The sequence below is a fragment of the Loxodonta africana genome, chromosome 11 (genome assembly GCF_030014295.1).
Source record: "Loxodonta africana isolate mLoxAfr1 chromosome 11, mLoxAfr1.hap2, whole genome shotgun sequence".
Classification (NCBI taxonomy): domain Eukaryota; kingdom Metazoa; phylum Chordata; class Mammalia; order Proboscidea; family Elephantidae; genus Loxodonta; species Loxodonta africana.
In genome coordinates this window covers 57478711-57497178 of record NC_087352.1, presented here as the reverse complement: position 1 = coordinate 57497178, position 18468 = coordinate 57478711, and the positions used below count along the sequence as shown (strand labels likewise).

General features: G+C 37.6%; 1 protein-coding gene and 1 long non-coding RNA gene across 5 annotated transcripts in view; one reads left to right on the top strand and one right to left on the bottom strand.

The window, feature by feature from the left end:
* Positions 1–18468, top strand: part of LOC104845535 (uncharacterized) — a 45946-nt gene that overhangs the window by 20450 nt on the left and 7028 nt on the right. For 2 of the 4 annotated variants that reach the window (XR_010323451.1, XR_010323452.1), the window contains exons 3-4: positions 12057–12539; positions 14620–14767. This is a non-coding gene — a long non-coding RNA (uncharacterized LOC104845535). The remainder of the gene's footprint in view (positions 1–12056; positions 12540–14619; positions 14768–18468) is intronic. The other 2 variants (XR_002784798.2, XR_775587.3) reach the window with 1 other exon arrangement.
* Positions 12098–18468, bottom strand: part of MYO5B (myosin VB) — a 398883-nt gene continuing 392512 nt past the window's right edge. The window contains exon 40 of the mRNA XM_010586735.3: positions 12098–12250. Coding sequence (XP_010585037.2) covers positions 12098–12250 — 153 coding nt within the window. The remainder of the gene's footprint in view (positions 12251–18468) is intronic.

The window sequence follows — 18468 nt, the reverse complement described above, 5'->3', positions numbered from 1 at the left end:
TGAGATTGAAGATAAAGCACTTGGCACCAATATATTTGAAGAAAAATCAGATAAAAGAATTAAAAAAAATGAAGAAACCCTAAGACTCATGTGGGACTCTATCAAGAGAAATGACCTACAAGTAATTGGAGTACCAGAACAGGAAGGGATAACAGAAAATACATAGAGAGCTGTTGAAGAACTGCTGGCAGAAAACTTCCCTGATATTGTGAAAGATGAGAAGATATCTATCCAGGATGCTCATCGAACTCCACATAAGGTAGATCTTAAAAGAGAGTAACCAAGACATATTATAATCAAACTTGCCAAAACCCAAGATAAAGAGAGAATTTTAAGAGCAGCTAGGGATAAACAAAAAGTCACCTACAAAGGACAGTCAATAAAAATAAGCTCGGACTACTCAGCGGAAACCACGCGGTCAAAAAGGCAAGCGGATGACTTATATAAAGCATTGAAGGAAAAAAACTGCCAGCCAAGAATCATCTATCCAGCAAAACTGTCTCTCAAATGAAGGTGAAATTAGGACATTTCCAGAAAAACAGAAGTTTAGGCAATTCACAAAAACCAAACCAAAATTACAAGAAATACTGAAGGGAATTCTCTGGCTAGAAAATCAATAATATCAGGAATAATATCAGGTATCAACCCAAGACTAAAATATTGGACACAGCAATCAGATGTCAGCCCAGATAGGGAAATCACAAAAATAAATCAAGATTTAAAAATGCTCAAAACAGGGAAACAACAATGTCATTATGTAAAAGAAAACAACATTAATATAATAAAAAGGGACTAAGAAATGTAATCATAGATCTTTCATATGGAGAGGAAAACAAGGCAATATGAAGAAATAAAAGTTAGGTTTAAACATAGAAAAATAGGGGTAAATATTAAGGTAAGCACAAAGGAGACTAACAATCCTACACATCAAAATAAAATACAAGAAAAAAATAGAGACTCAGCAAAAACAAAATCAACAACAATAGAGGAAAAGACAATATATAAACTACTCAGCACAAAAAATTAAGTGGGAAAAAGAAACTGTCAACAACACACAAAAAAAGACATCCAAATGACAGCACTAAACTCATACCCATCCATAATTACGATGAATGTAAATGGACTAAATGCACCAATAAAGAGACAGAGAGTGGCAGAATGGATTAAAAAACAAGATCCATCTATATCCTGCCTACAAGAGACACACCTTAGACTTAGAGAGACAAACAAACTAAAATTCAAAAGATGGAAAAAAATATATCAAGCAAACAACAACCAAAAAAGTGCTGAAGTGGCAATATTAATTTCTGAAAAAATAGACTAAAGTTAAATCCACCACAAAGGTTAAGGAAGGACACTATATAATGATTAAAGGGACAATATATCAAGAAGATATAACCACATTAAATATTTATGCACCCAATGACAGGGCTGCAAGATACATAAAACAAACTCTAACAGCACTGAAAAGTGAGATAGAGAGCACCACAATTATAGTAGGAGACTTCAACACACCACTTTTGGTGAAGGACAGAACATCCAGAAAGAGCTCGATAAAGACACAGAAGATCTAAATGTCACAATCAACCAACTCAACCTCACAGACATATATAGAACACTCCAAACAACAACAGCCAAGTGTACTTTCTTTTCCAATGCACATAGAACGTTTTCTAGAATAAAGCACATATTAGATTATAAAGTAAGCCTTAGCAGAATCCAAAATATTGAAATGTTACAAAGCATTTTTTCTGACCATAAGGCCATAAAAGTAGAAATCAGTAACACAAAAGCAGGGAAAGGAACTCAAACACTTGGAAACTGAACAATACCCTGCTCAAAAACGAATGGGTTATAGAAGACATCAAGGATGGAATAAAGAAATTCAAAGAATCCAATGAGAATGGAAACACTTCCTATCAGAACCTTTGGGACACAGCTAAAACAGCGCTCAGAGGTCAATTTATATCAATAAATGCACACATACAAAAAGAAGGGCCAAAATCAAAGAATTACCCCTACAACATGAACACATAGAAAGAGAGCAACAAAAGAAACCCTCAGGCACCAGAAAAAAGCAAATAATAAAAATTAGAGCAGAATTAAGTGAAGTAGAGAACAGAAAAACAATTGGAAGAGTTAACAAGACCAAAAGCTTGTTCTTCAAAAAAATTAACAAAATTGATAATCCATTGGCCAAACTGACAAAAGAAAAACAGGAGAGGAAGCAAATAAATTGAATAAGAAATGAGATGGACAATATTACAGCAGACCCAACTGAAATTAAAAGAATCTTATCAGAGTACGACAAAAAAATAACAAATTTGAAAACTTAGAATAGATGAATTTCTAGAAACATACTACCTACCTAAACTAATGCAAACAGAGGTAGAACAACTAAATAAACCTATAACTCTTTGGTTACAGAGATTGAAAAGGTAATTTAAAAACTCCCAACAACAAAAAAAAGCCCTGGCCCGGATGGCTTCACTGCAGAGTTCTACCAAACTTTCAGAGAAGAGTTAACACCACTACTATGAAAGGTATTTCAGAGCACAGAAAAGGATGGAACACTCCCAAACTCATTCTATGAAGCCAGCATATCCCTGATACCAAAACCACGTAAAGACACCACAAAAAAAAGAAAATTACAGGCCTATATGCCTCATGAACTTAGATGCAAAAATCCTCAACAAAATTCTGACCAATAGAATTCAACAACATATCAAAAAAATAATTCACCATGACCAAGTAGGATTCATACCATGTATGCAGTGATGGTTGAACATTAGAAAAACAATTAATGTAATCCATTATATAAATAAAACAAAAGAATCACATGATTTCATCAATTGTTACAGAAAAGGCATTTGACAAAGTTCAAGACTCATTCATGATAAAAACTCTCAGCAAAATAGGAATAGAAGGAAAATTCCTCAACATAATAAAGGGCATTTATACAAAGCCAACAGCCAACATCATACTAAATGGAGAGTCTGAAAGTGTTCCCCCTGAGATCAGGAACCAGACAAGGATGCCCTTTATACACCACTCTTATTCAACATTGTGCTGGAGGTCTTAGCCAGAGCAATTAGGCTACATAAAGAAAGGGCATCCAGATTGGTAAGGAAGAAGTAAAAGTATCTCTATTTGCAGATGACATGATCTTACAAACAGAAAACCCTAAAGAATCCTCCAGGAAACTACTGAAACTAATAAAAGAGTTCAGCAGAGTATCACAGTACAAGATAAATATACAAAAATCAGTTGGATTCCTCTACACCAACAAGGAGAACATCAAAGAAGAAATCACCAAATCAATGCCATTTACAGTAGCCCCCAAGAAGATAAAATACTTAGGAATAAATCTTACCAGAGAAGTAAAAGACCTGTACAAAGAAAACTACAAGGCACTACTGCAAGAATCCAAAAGAGACCTGCAAAAGTGGAAAAACATACCTTACTGGTAGATAGGAAGACTTAACATTGTAAAAATATCTATTCTACCAAAGCAATCTATAGATACAACATAATTCCAATCCAAATTCCAATGACATTTTTTAATGAGATGGAGAAACAAATCACCAACTTCATATGGAAGGGAAAGAGGCCCCAGATAAGTAAAGCATTACTGAAAAAGAAGAACAAAGTGGGAGGCTTCACTCTACCTGATTTTAGAACCTATTATACTGCCACAGTAGTCAAAACAACCACAACAACAGTTACATAGAGCAATGGAACAGAGTTGAGAATCCAGACATAAATCCGACCACATATGAGCAGTTAATATTTGACAAAGGCCCAAAGGCAGCTAAATGGGGAAAAGACAGTGTGTTTAATGAATGGTGGTGGCATAACTGGATATCTATCGGCAAAAAAATGAAAAAAGACCCATACCTCATGCCATGCACAAAAACTAACTCAAAATGGATCAACGACCTAAATATAAAATCTAAAATGATAAAGATCATGGAAGAAAAAATAGGGACAACGCTAGGAGCCCTAATACATGGAATAAACAGTATACAAAACATTACTAACAATGCGGAAGAGAAACTAGATAGCTTGGAGCTCCTAAAAATCAAACACCTATGCTCATCCAAAGACTTCACCAAAAAAGATTACCTACAGACTGGGAAAAAGCTTTTAGCTATGATATTTCCAATCAGCATCTGATCTCTAAAATCTACATGATACTGCAAAAACTCAATTGCAAAAAGACAAATAACCCAATTAAAAAATGGGCAAAGGATATGAACAGGCACTTCACTAAAGAAGACATTCAGGTAGCTAACAGATACATGAGGAAATGCTCAGGATCATTAGCCATTAGAGAAATGCAAATCAAAACTACAATGAGATTCCATCTCACTCCAACAAGGCTGGCATTAATCCAAAAAACACAAAAGGATAAATGTTGGAGAGGTTGTGGAGAGACTGAAACACTTATACACTTCTGTTGGGAATGTAAAATGGTGCAACTACTTTGGAAATCGATTTGGTGCTTCCTTAAAAAGCTAGAAATAGAATTACCATAGGATCCAGCAATCTCACTCCTTTGAATATATCCTAGAGAAATAAGAGCCTTTACACGAACAGAAATATGCACACCCATGTTCACTGCAACACTGTTTACAATAGCAAAGACATGGAAGCAACCAAGGTGCCCATCAATGGATGAATGGATAAATAAATTATGGCATATTCACACAATGGAAAACTATGCATCGATAAAGAACAGTGAGGAATCTGTGAAAGATTTCATAACATGGAGGAACCTGGAAGGCATTATGCTGAGTGAAATTAGTCAGCTGCAAAAGGACAAATATTGTATAAGACCACTATCATAAGAACTCGAAAAATAGTTTAAACAGAGAAGAAAATATTCTTTGATGGTTAAGAGAGTGTGGAGGCAGGGAGGAAGAGTTTTCACTAATTAGATAGTAAATAAGAACTATTTTAGTTGAAGGGAAAGACAACACACAACACAGGAGAGGTCAGCACAACTGGACTAAACCAAAAGCAAAGAAAGTTTCCTAAATAAACTGAATGCTTCGAAGGCCAGCGTAGCAGGGGAAGGGGTTTGGAGACCATGGTTTCAGGGGACATCTAAGTCAATTGGCATAATAAAATCTATTAAGAAATCGTTCTGCACCCCACTTTGGAGGGCGGCATTTTGGGTCTTAAATGCTAGCAAGTGGCCATCTAAGATGCATCAACTGGTCTCAACCCACCTGGAGCAGAGAATGAAGAACAGCAAAGACTCAAGGTGATTATGAGCCCAAGAGACAAAAAGGGCCACATAAACCAGAGACTACATTAGCCTGAGGCCAGAAGAACTAGATGGTGCCCAGGTACAACTGATGACTGTCTTTACAGGGAACACAACAGAGAACCCCTGAGGGAGCAGGAGAGCAGTGGGATGCAGGCGTCAAATTCTCGTAAACAGACCAGACTTAATGGTCTGACTGAGACTAGAAGGACCCCAGAGGTCCCCGGGCCTTCTGTTAGCTGAAGACAGGAACTATTCCCAAAGCCAACTCTTCAGACAGGGATTGGACTGGACTATGCGATAGAAAATGATACTGGTGAAGAGTGAGCTTCTTGGATCAAGTAGACACGGGAGACTATGTGGGCAGCTCCTGTCTGGAGAGGAGAGGAGAGGGCAGAGGGGGTCAGAAGCTGGCCGAATAGACACAAAAAGAGAGAGTGGAGGGAAGGAGCATGCTGTCTCATAAGAGGGAGAGCAACTTGAGTATATAGCAAGGTAGTATGCAAGTTTTTGTGTGAGAGACTGACTTGGTTTATAAACTTTCACTTAAAGCACAATAAAAATAAAAAAATACATGTGCATGGTGCAGGTCTTCTGGATTTTCTTTACCTACCTTACTGTCTCTTTAAATGACCTTTTAACTATGGTGCTCCATGAGTTCAACTACTATAATACTTCTCTAAAAGTCTAGATTTGCTCTTTTATAAATCATTTAGAAAAGAAAAAAGAAGATAAGAGAGGGAAGAGGGGAGGGGAGAGCAGAAAACAAAAAAGATATCTACCAGCTGCACCACGGTTTGTATACTGTACTAAAACAAACAAAAACAAACCTGTTGCTGTTATTACCCAACTCATGATGACCCCTTGTGTCAGAGTAGCACTATGCTCCATAGTATATCCAATGACTGATTTTGGGGAGACTGCCAGGCCTTCCTACCAAGATGCCTCTGGGTGGACTCAAACCTCAGCCTTTCAGTTGGCAGAGAAGTGCATTAATCATTTATATCGCCTGGGGAGCCCAATGTACCAAAGCCAAGGATTAGCCTCTGGCACAAGCCTAGAAGGGAACTACATGTAGTCCCTGGCTTACAATGTATTTGAGTTACAATGAATTGCACTTAGCACCGTCTGGTTTGTTTGTTTGTTTTGGTACATCTTGTTGTTAGTAATATGTACTACATACAGTGTTCCAGCATGTAATTTGGTGATGTTAGCATTCTCAGATGTTTGATCACAGATGTGCAATGTTACAATTTACATTCAAAACACTGCCTTATAGCAGGCTATGAGGAAAGAGATCAGTGGAAAAATCATTCGTAGGGCAAGAATGCTGAATTTAGAACTTAATATTGCCAATGTGGAACAGCTTGTAGATCTCAAAGAAGGGGAATTGACAGATCAGGACTTAATGGATTTTGAAGAGGAAAGAAATGCTGAAGAAGAAAGAAATGAGGAAGAAGGGGAGAAGTTGTCACAAAAGTTTACAGTGAAAGGATTAGTTGAACCGTTAACTAAATCCAGGGGCTTCAGTTGCTTGAAAACACGGACCCAAACGTTGATTCCTTTGTTAAAGTCAATAGGCAGATGTGGGAAGCAGTGAGATGTTACTGCGAATATGTGAAGAAAAAAAGGACCATATAAAAAAAAAAAAAAGGACCATATAGACAATGCTAATTTTCTGACTAGAAATGCCACCCCATACTCAGGGATAATCCAAATGATCCAGAAGCGTCCACAAGTGGAGTTATTATTATTAGGGCAACTGACAAAATGTCAGCGTTGTCCAACTCTTCCTCATTGTCACAGTCAATTTTTATGATTTGTGTTTTTATATATGTATTAAAATATATCTGTAAGTTTATATGTAATGTTTCCAACTCCTAAAGATAAAGATCCAATTTATAGATACTGATAATAAAAGACAATAATGAAAACTTAAAAGAGGCACGTGAGTTACGTCAGAACCATCATGCAACTGAGTCGTCAGAATGGAACCACTTCGTAAGTCGGAACTACCTGTACATGAGATTTTTCCTTTTTTGACTCTCTACAGAGTAGACAGCTAAAATGGCTGTAGTTCTAGGTCAATGTTGCTTCTTTAAATAAGTGGAAATCATCATACCAACATGGAAATGGAAACCCAGACAGGCGAAATAACCTCAGCAGCTGGCTAGTGGCGGGTCAAAATTTAGAATTTAAGTCAGGTCAGCAAACTTCTGTAAAACCCAAAAATCAAACCCACTGCCGTCGAGTCGATTCTGACTCATAGCGACCCTATGGGACAGAGTAGAACTGCCCCGTAGAGTTTCCAAGGTGCGCCTGGCAGATTTGAACTGCTGACCTTTTGGTTAGCAGCTGTAGCACTTAACCGCTATGCCACCAGGGTTTCCCAAACTTCTGTAAAAGCCCAGATAATGTTTTAGGCTTTGCCGGCCATATACAACTCAACCATTGCAATGCAAAAGCAACCAGACAATATGCACACAATGGGCCTGTGTTCCGATAAAATTTTATTGACACCGAAATCTAAATTTCATGTAATTTTCACATGTCACAAAATAGTCTTTAAAAAATTTTTTTTCAACCATTTTAAAAATGTAAAAATCATTCCTAGCTTTCGGGTTGTACAAAAACAGCTGGGGCCAGGTTTGGCCACAGGCTGTAGTTTGCTGACCCCTGATTTAAATGACCACGATGCACGTTGAATACAGACCCAAGAATGAAGTTTCTCAGCACTGAAAATTTTCAGCCAAAGGTAGCCGCAGAGTTTTAACTTTCATTTAGATTTGGTACACCACTTTATTTATTGAAAAGTATTTATTTCCACAAATTTTTATCCACAGCTGAATATTACAGTAACTATTAGAAGCGTTTTTCTATAAACAAAGGTGTAGTATACAGATTTGTTCAAAATGGAAAAATATGTTTATCGGTAGTATTTCTTCTACAATGTTAGAGTCACCCTGAATATGATGTGAGCTCCTTCAGAGAATCAGTCCTTCATCTAAACATCAGTTGGGGGCAAAATGTTATATCCAAATATGAATTTTTCTGATATAAGGTCACTTTAGAGAGTAGCTTAATTCATTTCTGATTGATCCCCTTTGTTATTATTAGAATTTTTTTTTAAGGAAAAACAATGTTTAGTACCTAATGACTTTTATAATAAAAGAAAAAACAGCTCTGTGTTTTATCTTCATTGGCATTAACCTCTAATCTTCTATACCTCCCTAGTTCCTAATTCTGGCACCAATGTGTGTACAAAAAGCGAATTTATGGATATTTGGCTCATGCAAAAAATTAAGTTGAGAAACTGACTGCAGAGAAACATTCTATGAATTAGAACTACAGGGTCCTGCCCCAGGTCGTCACATTTTAGTAACCACTGAGTCAGGTAGCTGTTAAACAAGTGCTTCAACTTAGGATGCCCTTGCTGCCTTAGAATTAGGTCAAGTGTACGAAAAACGATTTACTGTATGCAAAAGAAGTGGATTCTAATGTGTTACTATCATTGTACTGCATTAAGGCCCTAAGCAAACATTTGAGGATGAGTTAATGGTAGCAGCATTTTTTTCTAAATCTTCCAAGCTCTTAGGATTGTTGTTTTTACAAATTCCTTAAAATTTAATACTAGGAAAGTCAAGGGGAGCAGTGCCTACTGACATGCCCCATGCGAAGGGGAAAACGTCTCTACCCTTGGGTTTGATCTGCTTCACAGGTGAGCTGACAGGTATCATAACTCTTAACCGCAACTATCCATGGCACGGTGAGAATGCATGTCGGTAATATGCTTGTCAGCTTCAGCAACAATTATTAATTGATGTGTACACAGCACGTATTACTATAGGTAAGCATATAAAAAAAAAATTTTTTTTTTAGGTCCCATATAGTACCTAAAACACAAATCGTTTGATCTATAAATACTTGATTCTTCAATAATCTTCAAAATGCTTTCAACACTTCAAAAGACAAATCAAAACCACCATGATGTTATGTTGAACATTAAAATTCTTCCCACAGCAACACTTACTTCAGAGAAATAATTCATACATCAGTTACCTTAGTAACAGCTGAAGGCATGTAAGTGGGAAATGTGTCAACTAAATTTTAAATATTAAAAAACAAAGATATCTAGTTCAGAGTTCAAACCTCTATATTATTTAAATTAAAAATCATTACTGACTTCATGAAGTTGGAAAATGAGTTGAACTGACTTAAAAAAAATGCAGAGAATAAAAATGCTAACCAAAGATTATTAAAGTTTCCCTAAAGATTCTTCTTCCAGCTTCCGAGTGTTAAATAGGACAGATCTAAATGTGAAATAACCAGTGACTTTATTTCTTTATTGTTCATGGTCTATAAAAGCCTATTTGTTTTTAAATTTTGTTTGGATACATAAATTAAGTACAGCTCCAGTGAAATACCCTTACCTTCAGGAAGACTACTACTACTAACCGCTGCTGTTGAGTTGATTTTCTGACTCATAGTGATCCTATAGCACAGAGTAGAACTACCCATAGGGTTTCCAAGGAGCACCTGGTGGATTTCGAACTGCTGACCTTTTGGTTAGCAGCCGAATGCTTAACCACTACGCCAGCAGGGTTTCTGCCTTTAGGAAGAGGAGAGCTAAATTTTCCATTTCTTAGGCTAAGTAGAGAACTACTCATAACGTTCCTCCCCACGTTCCAGTTACTCTACACATAAAGCTTTTTTATTCTGTGAGTACTTGACACCTGTAGTGATGAGTCAGTGACAGCAGACAGGTAGTGACCCAAAGAGATCCAGAGAATGATGGTTTAAGACCATATGTATGTAAGGACAGTAAGAGCCACTGCTTGTCAAACTCCTGAACACTCTACATGAGGTGTTTTTGGCTATGTTGAAGATGAAGGACAGTCTTTATACGAGAGTCTCAGTTTCAAATTAAAGTGCATCAAAAAGCGAATTATACCTTAACAAACAACTTTAAAGACGTAGCCACAGACCCCATTGTTTTAGACTGGCCTTCCAAACAAAGCCAGTGGCGGTGTGAAGGGTGTGTGTCCCTTCACTGAAATTAGACGATGTCACCATAACTGAGGAGGAAGGGAAGGACACAGTTCTGTGCAGATGCCTGGAAGCAGCATCTGCTGTTGAATGTGGAGGGAACGGGGACAATGCCGATGACAGTAGATGTGGATGATCACCAGCAGACTTAGCTCAGGTGCTGTGCCTTATTCTGGCCCCAAAGGGTTAAGGAGAATGACTGAAGAAGATAAGACAGCTGAGATAAGGACACAGTAAGAAGGCTGTTTAGGACTTGGAATGTGTTGTGTTTCCAAGGGCCTTTTAAGTGGGGTGACAGTAAAAGGTGTTGGAGAGGGGTATTCTTGCAGTCAGAAGGAACCTTCTTGATGTAAGATAGAGGCTGCTCTTCTCTGATTTGCAAAAACCATCTGTTCCTGTCATTGGGACAGCATACTACCATTATCTACCAGAAATATGGGGGAAAAAAGCCAAAACAAAAAATGGGCATAGAAGAATATGTAGGGTTTTCTAATTGAATGCTTCCTTTTGAAAGAGTCCACAAAATAATCTCGAAAAGTAGGAAATGTCTAAGCTTATCATTATGTTGTAATATTACAACTGAATACTTTTTTTTAAAAAAGAGCCTTATTTCATAGCGGAGATATTTAGAATGATTTTATATGGTAAATTTGAAAAATGTTGAAAATAACCTGGAGAGGGAAAGCTGGCATAAGCTATTTTATTGTTTCTTTTTAAACCTTTGAATAATAATTTAATAATCACTGAACTATTTTTAAAGGTTTTTGGAACAATCTGATTCTCAAAAAGTAGTTTTCCTGTACTCTTTTAGGCTGTCTGGAATTACAAGTGCATATGTGGCACTCTGATTGGAGGCTGAGTGGCACTAAGGGATTAAGGGTTTTCATACTGACTTGTTTGATTTTTACATTTGTAAATAAAATGTGGGTCTTTTTTAGCATTTAGTTTGTTTATATTTTTGTGAAAATTTTGTTGAATTTGATAAGTGCACAGACTAGCATCAGAAACAACGAACATCTTTCCATTTTGCTCACATTTGAAGTTTGGGATGGCGGCATTTTTAGCTTAAGTCTTCACAGACTCAAGACTAGGTAAAGAGGTTTGAGCACATTACGGCCTGGGTCTTCTAATTTTGCTTCAGAAACCCATCCTCAAAATATTTGGCCTGGAGGTCACTATTTCTATCATCTCTGCATCACCAGGCTTTCAAAAATACCTTTGAGAAGCTTCTCAGAAAGCCCATGCCTGTATTTTTGGTCTCAAAACATCTCACCACACACTCATCTGCACCTGTGCTGTCTACCTGGGGAACCAGTGTATTGGTATCAATGGCTATTAGTACCATTATTTGTTAAAAGCCCTCTCAAGGCAACTTACATAATTTACATATTTTAAATATTACTATCTTAACTTGAATATTCTCCAGTTATATGCAAAGACCCAAACTAGGCAGCTTCCACTTTATAGATCTGGTACCCTTTTTATGACATGGGGACTGCTTGGTGGCTATAAGTTATCATGTATATTTCTTTAGGCTAAAATCAAACTTAAAAAAAAAAAAAAAACTCCCATGTTTCAAGTGTTTTATTCTGAGCACTAGGTACAAAAAATAATGACAGAGATATGTTTTGTTCTGAGTAGTTCAGCACTCTGCACAGGCCCTCAGTCTCTGACTTGATCGATTTTTACCAGACTGAAACCAATCCTTCAATTCACTTTACTGTCTGCTTTCTTCTAGTTCTTACCGGGGACTGAGCCAAGGTTGGAAAAAGTACACCTTCAGACTTCATTGAGGAACTCCAGCTTGAGACACGCCGGGATGTGGATGGAGTCCATGGTCAGAGAAGATGGATTAAATGGAAACAAAACAGGAAACATGTGCTTGAAGTCTAACAGCAGTTGCTGAGGGTCGTTCCGCTCTTGCAGTTGTGCCTGTGGGGAAGAATAAGACCATGTAAAAATAATTAGTACGCCTAAAAAGAGCCAGCTTAAATGAATTCACAATGATGAACTGGCACATATCATGGCAAGACTCCTCTTAAGATAACCAGGAATGACATCAGGACCAGGAGACATGACCTCCCTACCCCTGAAGATACCTTGTGGGGAGAAAAGCCCTGGTTTAGAGTTGTTGTCCAGCAGACGACTATAAGATTTCTGCTTTTTCTAGCAGTCTTTTAAAATGTTTCCATCTAAAGGTGAAGAGAAAAATGCATTTCAGGTACAAATCATGTGGGGAGGCACTGTAGTGAAGCAGTTAAGGGTATGGGCTCTGGGGACAGACAGCCTCGGCTCTGATCCTGTCACCACCTTGGACAAATCACTGAACCTCTGTATGCCTCAGTTTCCTCATATGTAAAGTGGGATGGGGAGAGCACCCTCCTCATAAGGTTGTGAGGATCAAAAGAGTTAATACGTAAAGCACAGAGAACAGTCCCTGGCACAGGGCAAGCACTCTGCTTGCTATTGTTGTCATCTTTGTGATCTGCTCCTCTGTCCGTAACCTCTGAATCACGAATTCCAGATGGGAGCTGGATTTTGACAAAGGCCACTGAGACCAGGGTTAACTATGAGAGAATGCCAAGGGGAAAAACTAAATATCCTTGTTTTGTAAAAACACAGGTCATCCCATACTAGCTTGGGGTATAAAGCTATTTTGTTTTTTCTTGTCCTTATTGGGACAAGGCACCATCGCTGCTTTCAAATAGTGACAAGATTTTGATGTGTTCTAACTTCCGAGAGTTGTGGCATCTCCCCTATCTCAGAGGCAAGAAGACCAAGGGACGTTAATTTGCCAAACTTGTCCTGTAGTTGGATGTTACAGCTGAGTCTGACATGTACAGCACCTCTTTCTTTCTTAATACGGGGCGGGGTGAGGTCAGGAAATAGGTGGTAGCATTTGGAAAGTGCTAGGAAATGGGATTTTAGAATGAAATCAGTGTGAATGTAGGATTGTGAGATGGTTCACAGAACCAGGCAGAACCTGGCTGCCCACATTTTCATCAGTTATCTGGATAATGAAAAAAGCACTTTCAATTTCCAGGTGTCAATCAAAATACCATAAGATTGGCACCTTGGAATATGAACCAAAATTTAAAGTAATTGTAATAGTTTGAAAAGTCACTTGAGATAATAGAGACAGAAGTTTAAGAGAGACAAGAAGCAGCAAGCCTCACTGATTTCAGATACAAATGATGGCTTTGGTGTGACCACAGCAGAATGCTCACTGATATATTCACACTCAGCTCACTCTGAGCTCTGCTGCACTGATTATTACACACCTTCCACGCGGCAGATGAAAATCAACAGAAATGACAGGAGGCACTGAAAAAAATCATTTTTATAGTACTTAACGTTATTTTACTTCTCCAGTCAGATATAAGTCAGCTCTATTATTTAAAGGGTTTCAGAAATTTGTGAAGGATTTATAGGAGAGTATAAAAATGGGACAAAAAATTAAGTATCTATACTACTACAATTCAACAGCAAAAGGTGTATACCATATTTTTGAAGCAAATAACGCATACCTTCCACGTTTGTTTGCCAGCTGCCCCCCAACGAGGTATTTTTAGAAGCACACTATGCTAATTTTTTCTACAGTAACAAATAAAAAAAAATGGCATAGTGGAAAATACCTTGTGGGGGGAGCGGTTGGCAAACAAATGTAGGAGGCATGCATTATTTGCACAAAAATATTGTATACATTTATTTAAAGTTTACGAGGTAGTTATTTCACAGGAATACTCTTGTGAATCTTTTGGTGGGTTTAACAGCCTCCAAAGGACCCCTGGTGCTGCAACAGTTAAGCACTCAGCTGCTAACCAAAAGGTCAGCAGTTCGAACCCACCAGCGGCTCCATAGTAGAGAAGACCTGACAATCTGCTCCTGCGAAGATTACAGCCTAGGAGACCCTATGGAGCAGTTCTATTCTGTCCTATAGGGTCACTATAAGTCAGAATCAATTCAACGGTGTGAAACAACAACCCCCTCAAATTTATATTTTTAAGTCCATATATACTGCCCATACTGCTCATACAAATAGTTTGCTTACATGAGCACCATGTATTTATTGTATATATGAGTTCAAGTTTAAGAGGGGGGGACTGATTGCTCTCCATTTCCTCCCAGCACTGTATAGGAAGAGGCAGAACATAAAACTATAGGGGCAAAATGCTCCCCCAAAAGCCAAACAACACTTTTGGATAGAATTGCCAGACACTGAACTTGGTTACTGAGGAAGAATCCAAATCTGACTGTACATTTGTTCAGAGGTAACATCTGACCCTTATACTCCATTGCAGGGCCCTGATGGCACAGTGATTAAGAGCTACGGCTGCTGGCCAAATGACAGCAGTTTGAATCCACCAGCTGCTCCTTGGAAACCCTATGGGGCAGTTCTACTCTGTTCTAGAGGGTCACTATGAGTTGGAATGGACTTGACAGAAATGGGTATCCTCCACTGCATTTTTCCTTTGCCCTTAATTCATCAAACCTCTCGCTGGCTTGGCATGTACTCTTTCAACTTTTGCCCGAGTTCTGTTCTTGTAAACAGTGTTGTTCTTAATATATTAGCTATTATAGTTTTCTACTGTGTGTCCAGATATTTAACCAAATAAGACTTTCCAAACATGCCCTTTGGTTTGTGTAAATTGTTAACATTCCAGAAAAACCAGTGGTAGGTACAAGATCAGTTTACTCAGTGTTTCTCCTCTGTCATCAAACTCTTCCTCAGCTTTTAGCAGTTGACTATACATGTATCCTAACAGGATCCTTTCAATCAACCCTCTTCTCTCGAATGGTGGTAGGGAGGGAGGTGGGTACAATAGCGGGTCTCTTTCCTTTGGAAAGCTTGTTGCCACTTCTGGAGTGGTCCCAGAGGAGTCTAACTTTCAAGAAAGTACACATACCTGCTTGGGTTGCATGCACACATACACACACACACGTGCAGTATATGCATATATTTGTATGTATTTTTATCTATTATTGTGGTAAAATATACATAACATAGAATTTACCATCTTAAGTGTATATTTCAGTGGCATTAAGTACATTCACAATGTTGTACAACCATCACCACTCACCCCAAACAGAAGTTGTATTTACTGAGCAATAACTCCCCATTGCTCCCTCCCTCCAGCCCCTAATAACCTCTAATCTACTTTCTGTCTCTATGAATTTGCCTATTCTAGATGTTTCATATAAGTGGAATCACGCAACATATGTTCTTTTGTGTGGCTTATTTCACTTAGCATAATGTTTCTAAGGTTCATCCATGTTGTAGCATGTATTAGAACTTCGTTCCTTTTTATGATTGAATAATATTCCATTGTACTATAGACCACATTTTGTTTATCCACTCATCTGCTGATGGGCACTTGGGTTGTTTCCGGTTTTGGCTACTGTGAATAATGCTGCCTTGAACATTGGTATACAGGTACCTATGTGATTCTCTGCTTGCAATTCTTTTGGGTATATAACTAGTGGAATTGCTGGGTCAAATGGTTAAGTCTTTCTGACAAACAGCCAAACTCCTTTTCACAGTGGCTGCACTACTTTACTTTCCCACAGTGAAGAAGGAAGGTTCCAATTTCTCCACATTCTAGTCAACATTTGTTATTTTGTTTTGTTTCTGTAATAGCCATGCTAGTGGGTGTGAAGTGATATCTCATTGTGGTTTTGATTTGCATTTCCCTAATGATTAACTTGTTGCTGTCAAGTAGATTCCAAACTGCCAATCTTTTGGTTAGCAGCCAACCTCCTAACCATTGTGCCTATGGATGTTGTATTTTTTTTTTTTCGTGTGTTTATTGGCCTTTGCATATCTTTTAATTTTTTAAAGAAATGTCTATTCAAATCCTTTGCCTATTTTCAACTTGGACTTTCTTTTTGTTGTTGAGTTATAAAAGTTATTTCTATATTCTGGATGTTAAACCCTTAGCCAATATAAGATTTACAAATATTTCCTCCCATTCTGTGGGTTTTCTTTTTACTCTCTTGATAGTGTTCTTTGATATACAGAAGCCTATATTTATCTTTTTGTTGTTGTTGCCTGTGCTTTTGGTGGCATATTTAAGAAACCATTACCAAATCAAAGTTCATGAAGACTTGTCCCTTTGTTTTCTTCTAAGATCTGTAGTTTTAGCTTTTACATTTAGGTCTTTGCTGCATTTTCAGTTAATTTTTGTATATGGTGTAAGGTAATGGTCAAAATTCATTCTTTGGCATGTGATGTTCGGTTTTCCTGGCACCATTTGTTGAAGGGACTGTTCTTTCCCTATTGAATGGTCTTGGCACCCTTACCCAAAATCAACTGGCCATATGTATAAAAGTTTATGTCTGGGCTCTGGATTCTATTCCATTGGTCTATATGTCCTTATGCCAGTATCACACTGTTTTGATAACTGTAACTTTGTAATAAGTTTTGAAATTTGGAAGTGTGAGTGTGCCAACTTTGTTCTTTTTTCAGTATTGTTTTGGCTATTTGGAGCTTCTTGATAGTCCATATGAATTTAAGGATTTTTTTTCTAAATCTGCAAAAAGCTCCATTGTAATTTTGATAATGATTGCATTGAATCTGTAGATTGCATTGGTCAGGGTTATCATCTTTATATTACATTGCATTGGTTAGTATCATCATTTTAACAATATTAAGTATTCCAACCCATGAACATTGGATGCTTTCCCATTTACTTACGTATTCTTTAATTTCTTTCAGCAGTGTTTTGTAATTTTAAGTGATGAACAAAATTTAACCAAGTCTTGTACCTCTTCGGTTAAATTTATTCCTAAGTATTTTATTCTTTCAGGTGCTATTGTAAACGGAATTGTTTTCTTAATTTCCATTTCAGATTGTTCATTTCTAGCGTATAGAAATTCAACTGATTTTTGTGTGTTGGTATTATATACTGCAACTTTGCTGAATTTGTTTATTAGCTCTAACACCTTTTTCGCGGTTTTTTTTTTTTTTTTACATATAAACTTCTATCATCTGAGAATAGAGGTAAGTTTACGTCTTCCTTTCCAGTTTGGATGCCTCTTATTTCTTTTTCTTGCCTAATTGCTCTGGCTAGAACTTCCAGTACTGTGTTAAAGTGATAGAAGCAGGTATTCTTGTCTTGTTCCTGATCTTAGGGACAAAGCTTTCAGTCTTTCATCACTGTCCTTTTCTAGCGATTGCCCTTACCTGATGATGTGTCCAAAGTAAGTGAGCCGAAGTCTTAACCATCCTCACTTCTAAGAAGCATTCTGGTTGTATTTCTCCTAAGAATGATTTGTTCATTCTTCTGGCAGTCCCCCGGTATATAATATTCTTTGCCAACAAAATTCGAATGCCAGTGAATTTCAGTAGCCATTTCCTCCATCAAACACTCCCTGGGGTCTGATCAGATTCCAAAGTTCCAAAATAATTGATTCTGATAGTTTTTCCCAGGGTAGTGGTTCTTTCAGTTGAAGGACCAAGCCCTGAAGTTTCATATTCCACTATTTTGCGTGACCTCACTCTGGGCCTCCTCCCTTTTGACACATCCATGTTGGTTAATTCTCTGCTGTATCTTTAATAATCTGTTGCATTTTCCCTACTACCCTTAAGGGAATAACCTTCAGTTTGACTTGACATCCCTTTTTTGAGCTTTGGCCTCTGCTCTCTTTATATAAACAACGCTAAAGTTAATTTATTCTTTGCTGTAGCTCTTTTTTAGACCTGAGGCTCTCTCACTTTCTAAATCTCTGGCCCTCTACACTGAAACACCGTAAGGAGCTCTGAATAAAATCCCAATAGTATTTCAAAGGAAATAGCTTTCTTTACAAATTCCCCCCATGTTTTCACAAGGTTCCTTAACATGTCTGATAACCCTCATTTTGTTTTTTTCTATTGTTATGTAGATGAAAAAAAATTTTTTTTTGAATGTAGATGAAGGTTTATAGAACAAACTAGTTTCTCATTAAACAGTTTTTACACATATTGTTTTACGACACTGGCTAACAACCCCATGATACATCAACACTCTCCTTTCTAGACCTTGGATGCCCTATTACCATGTGTCTGTCAGTATGTCATACTGTGCAGGCTTGCATGTTGCTGTGATGCTGGAAGCTATGCCACTGGTATTCAGATACCAGCAGGGTCACCCATGAAGGACAGGTTTCAGCTG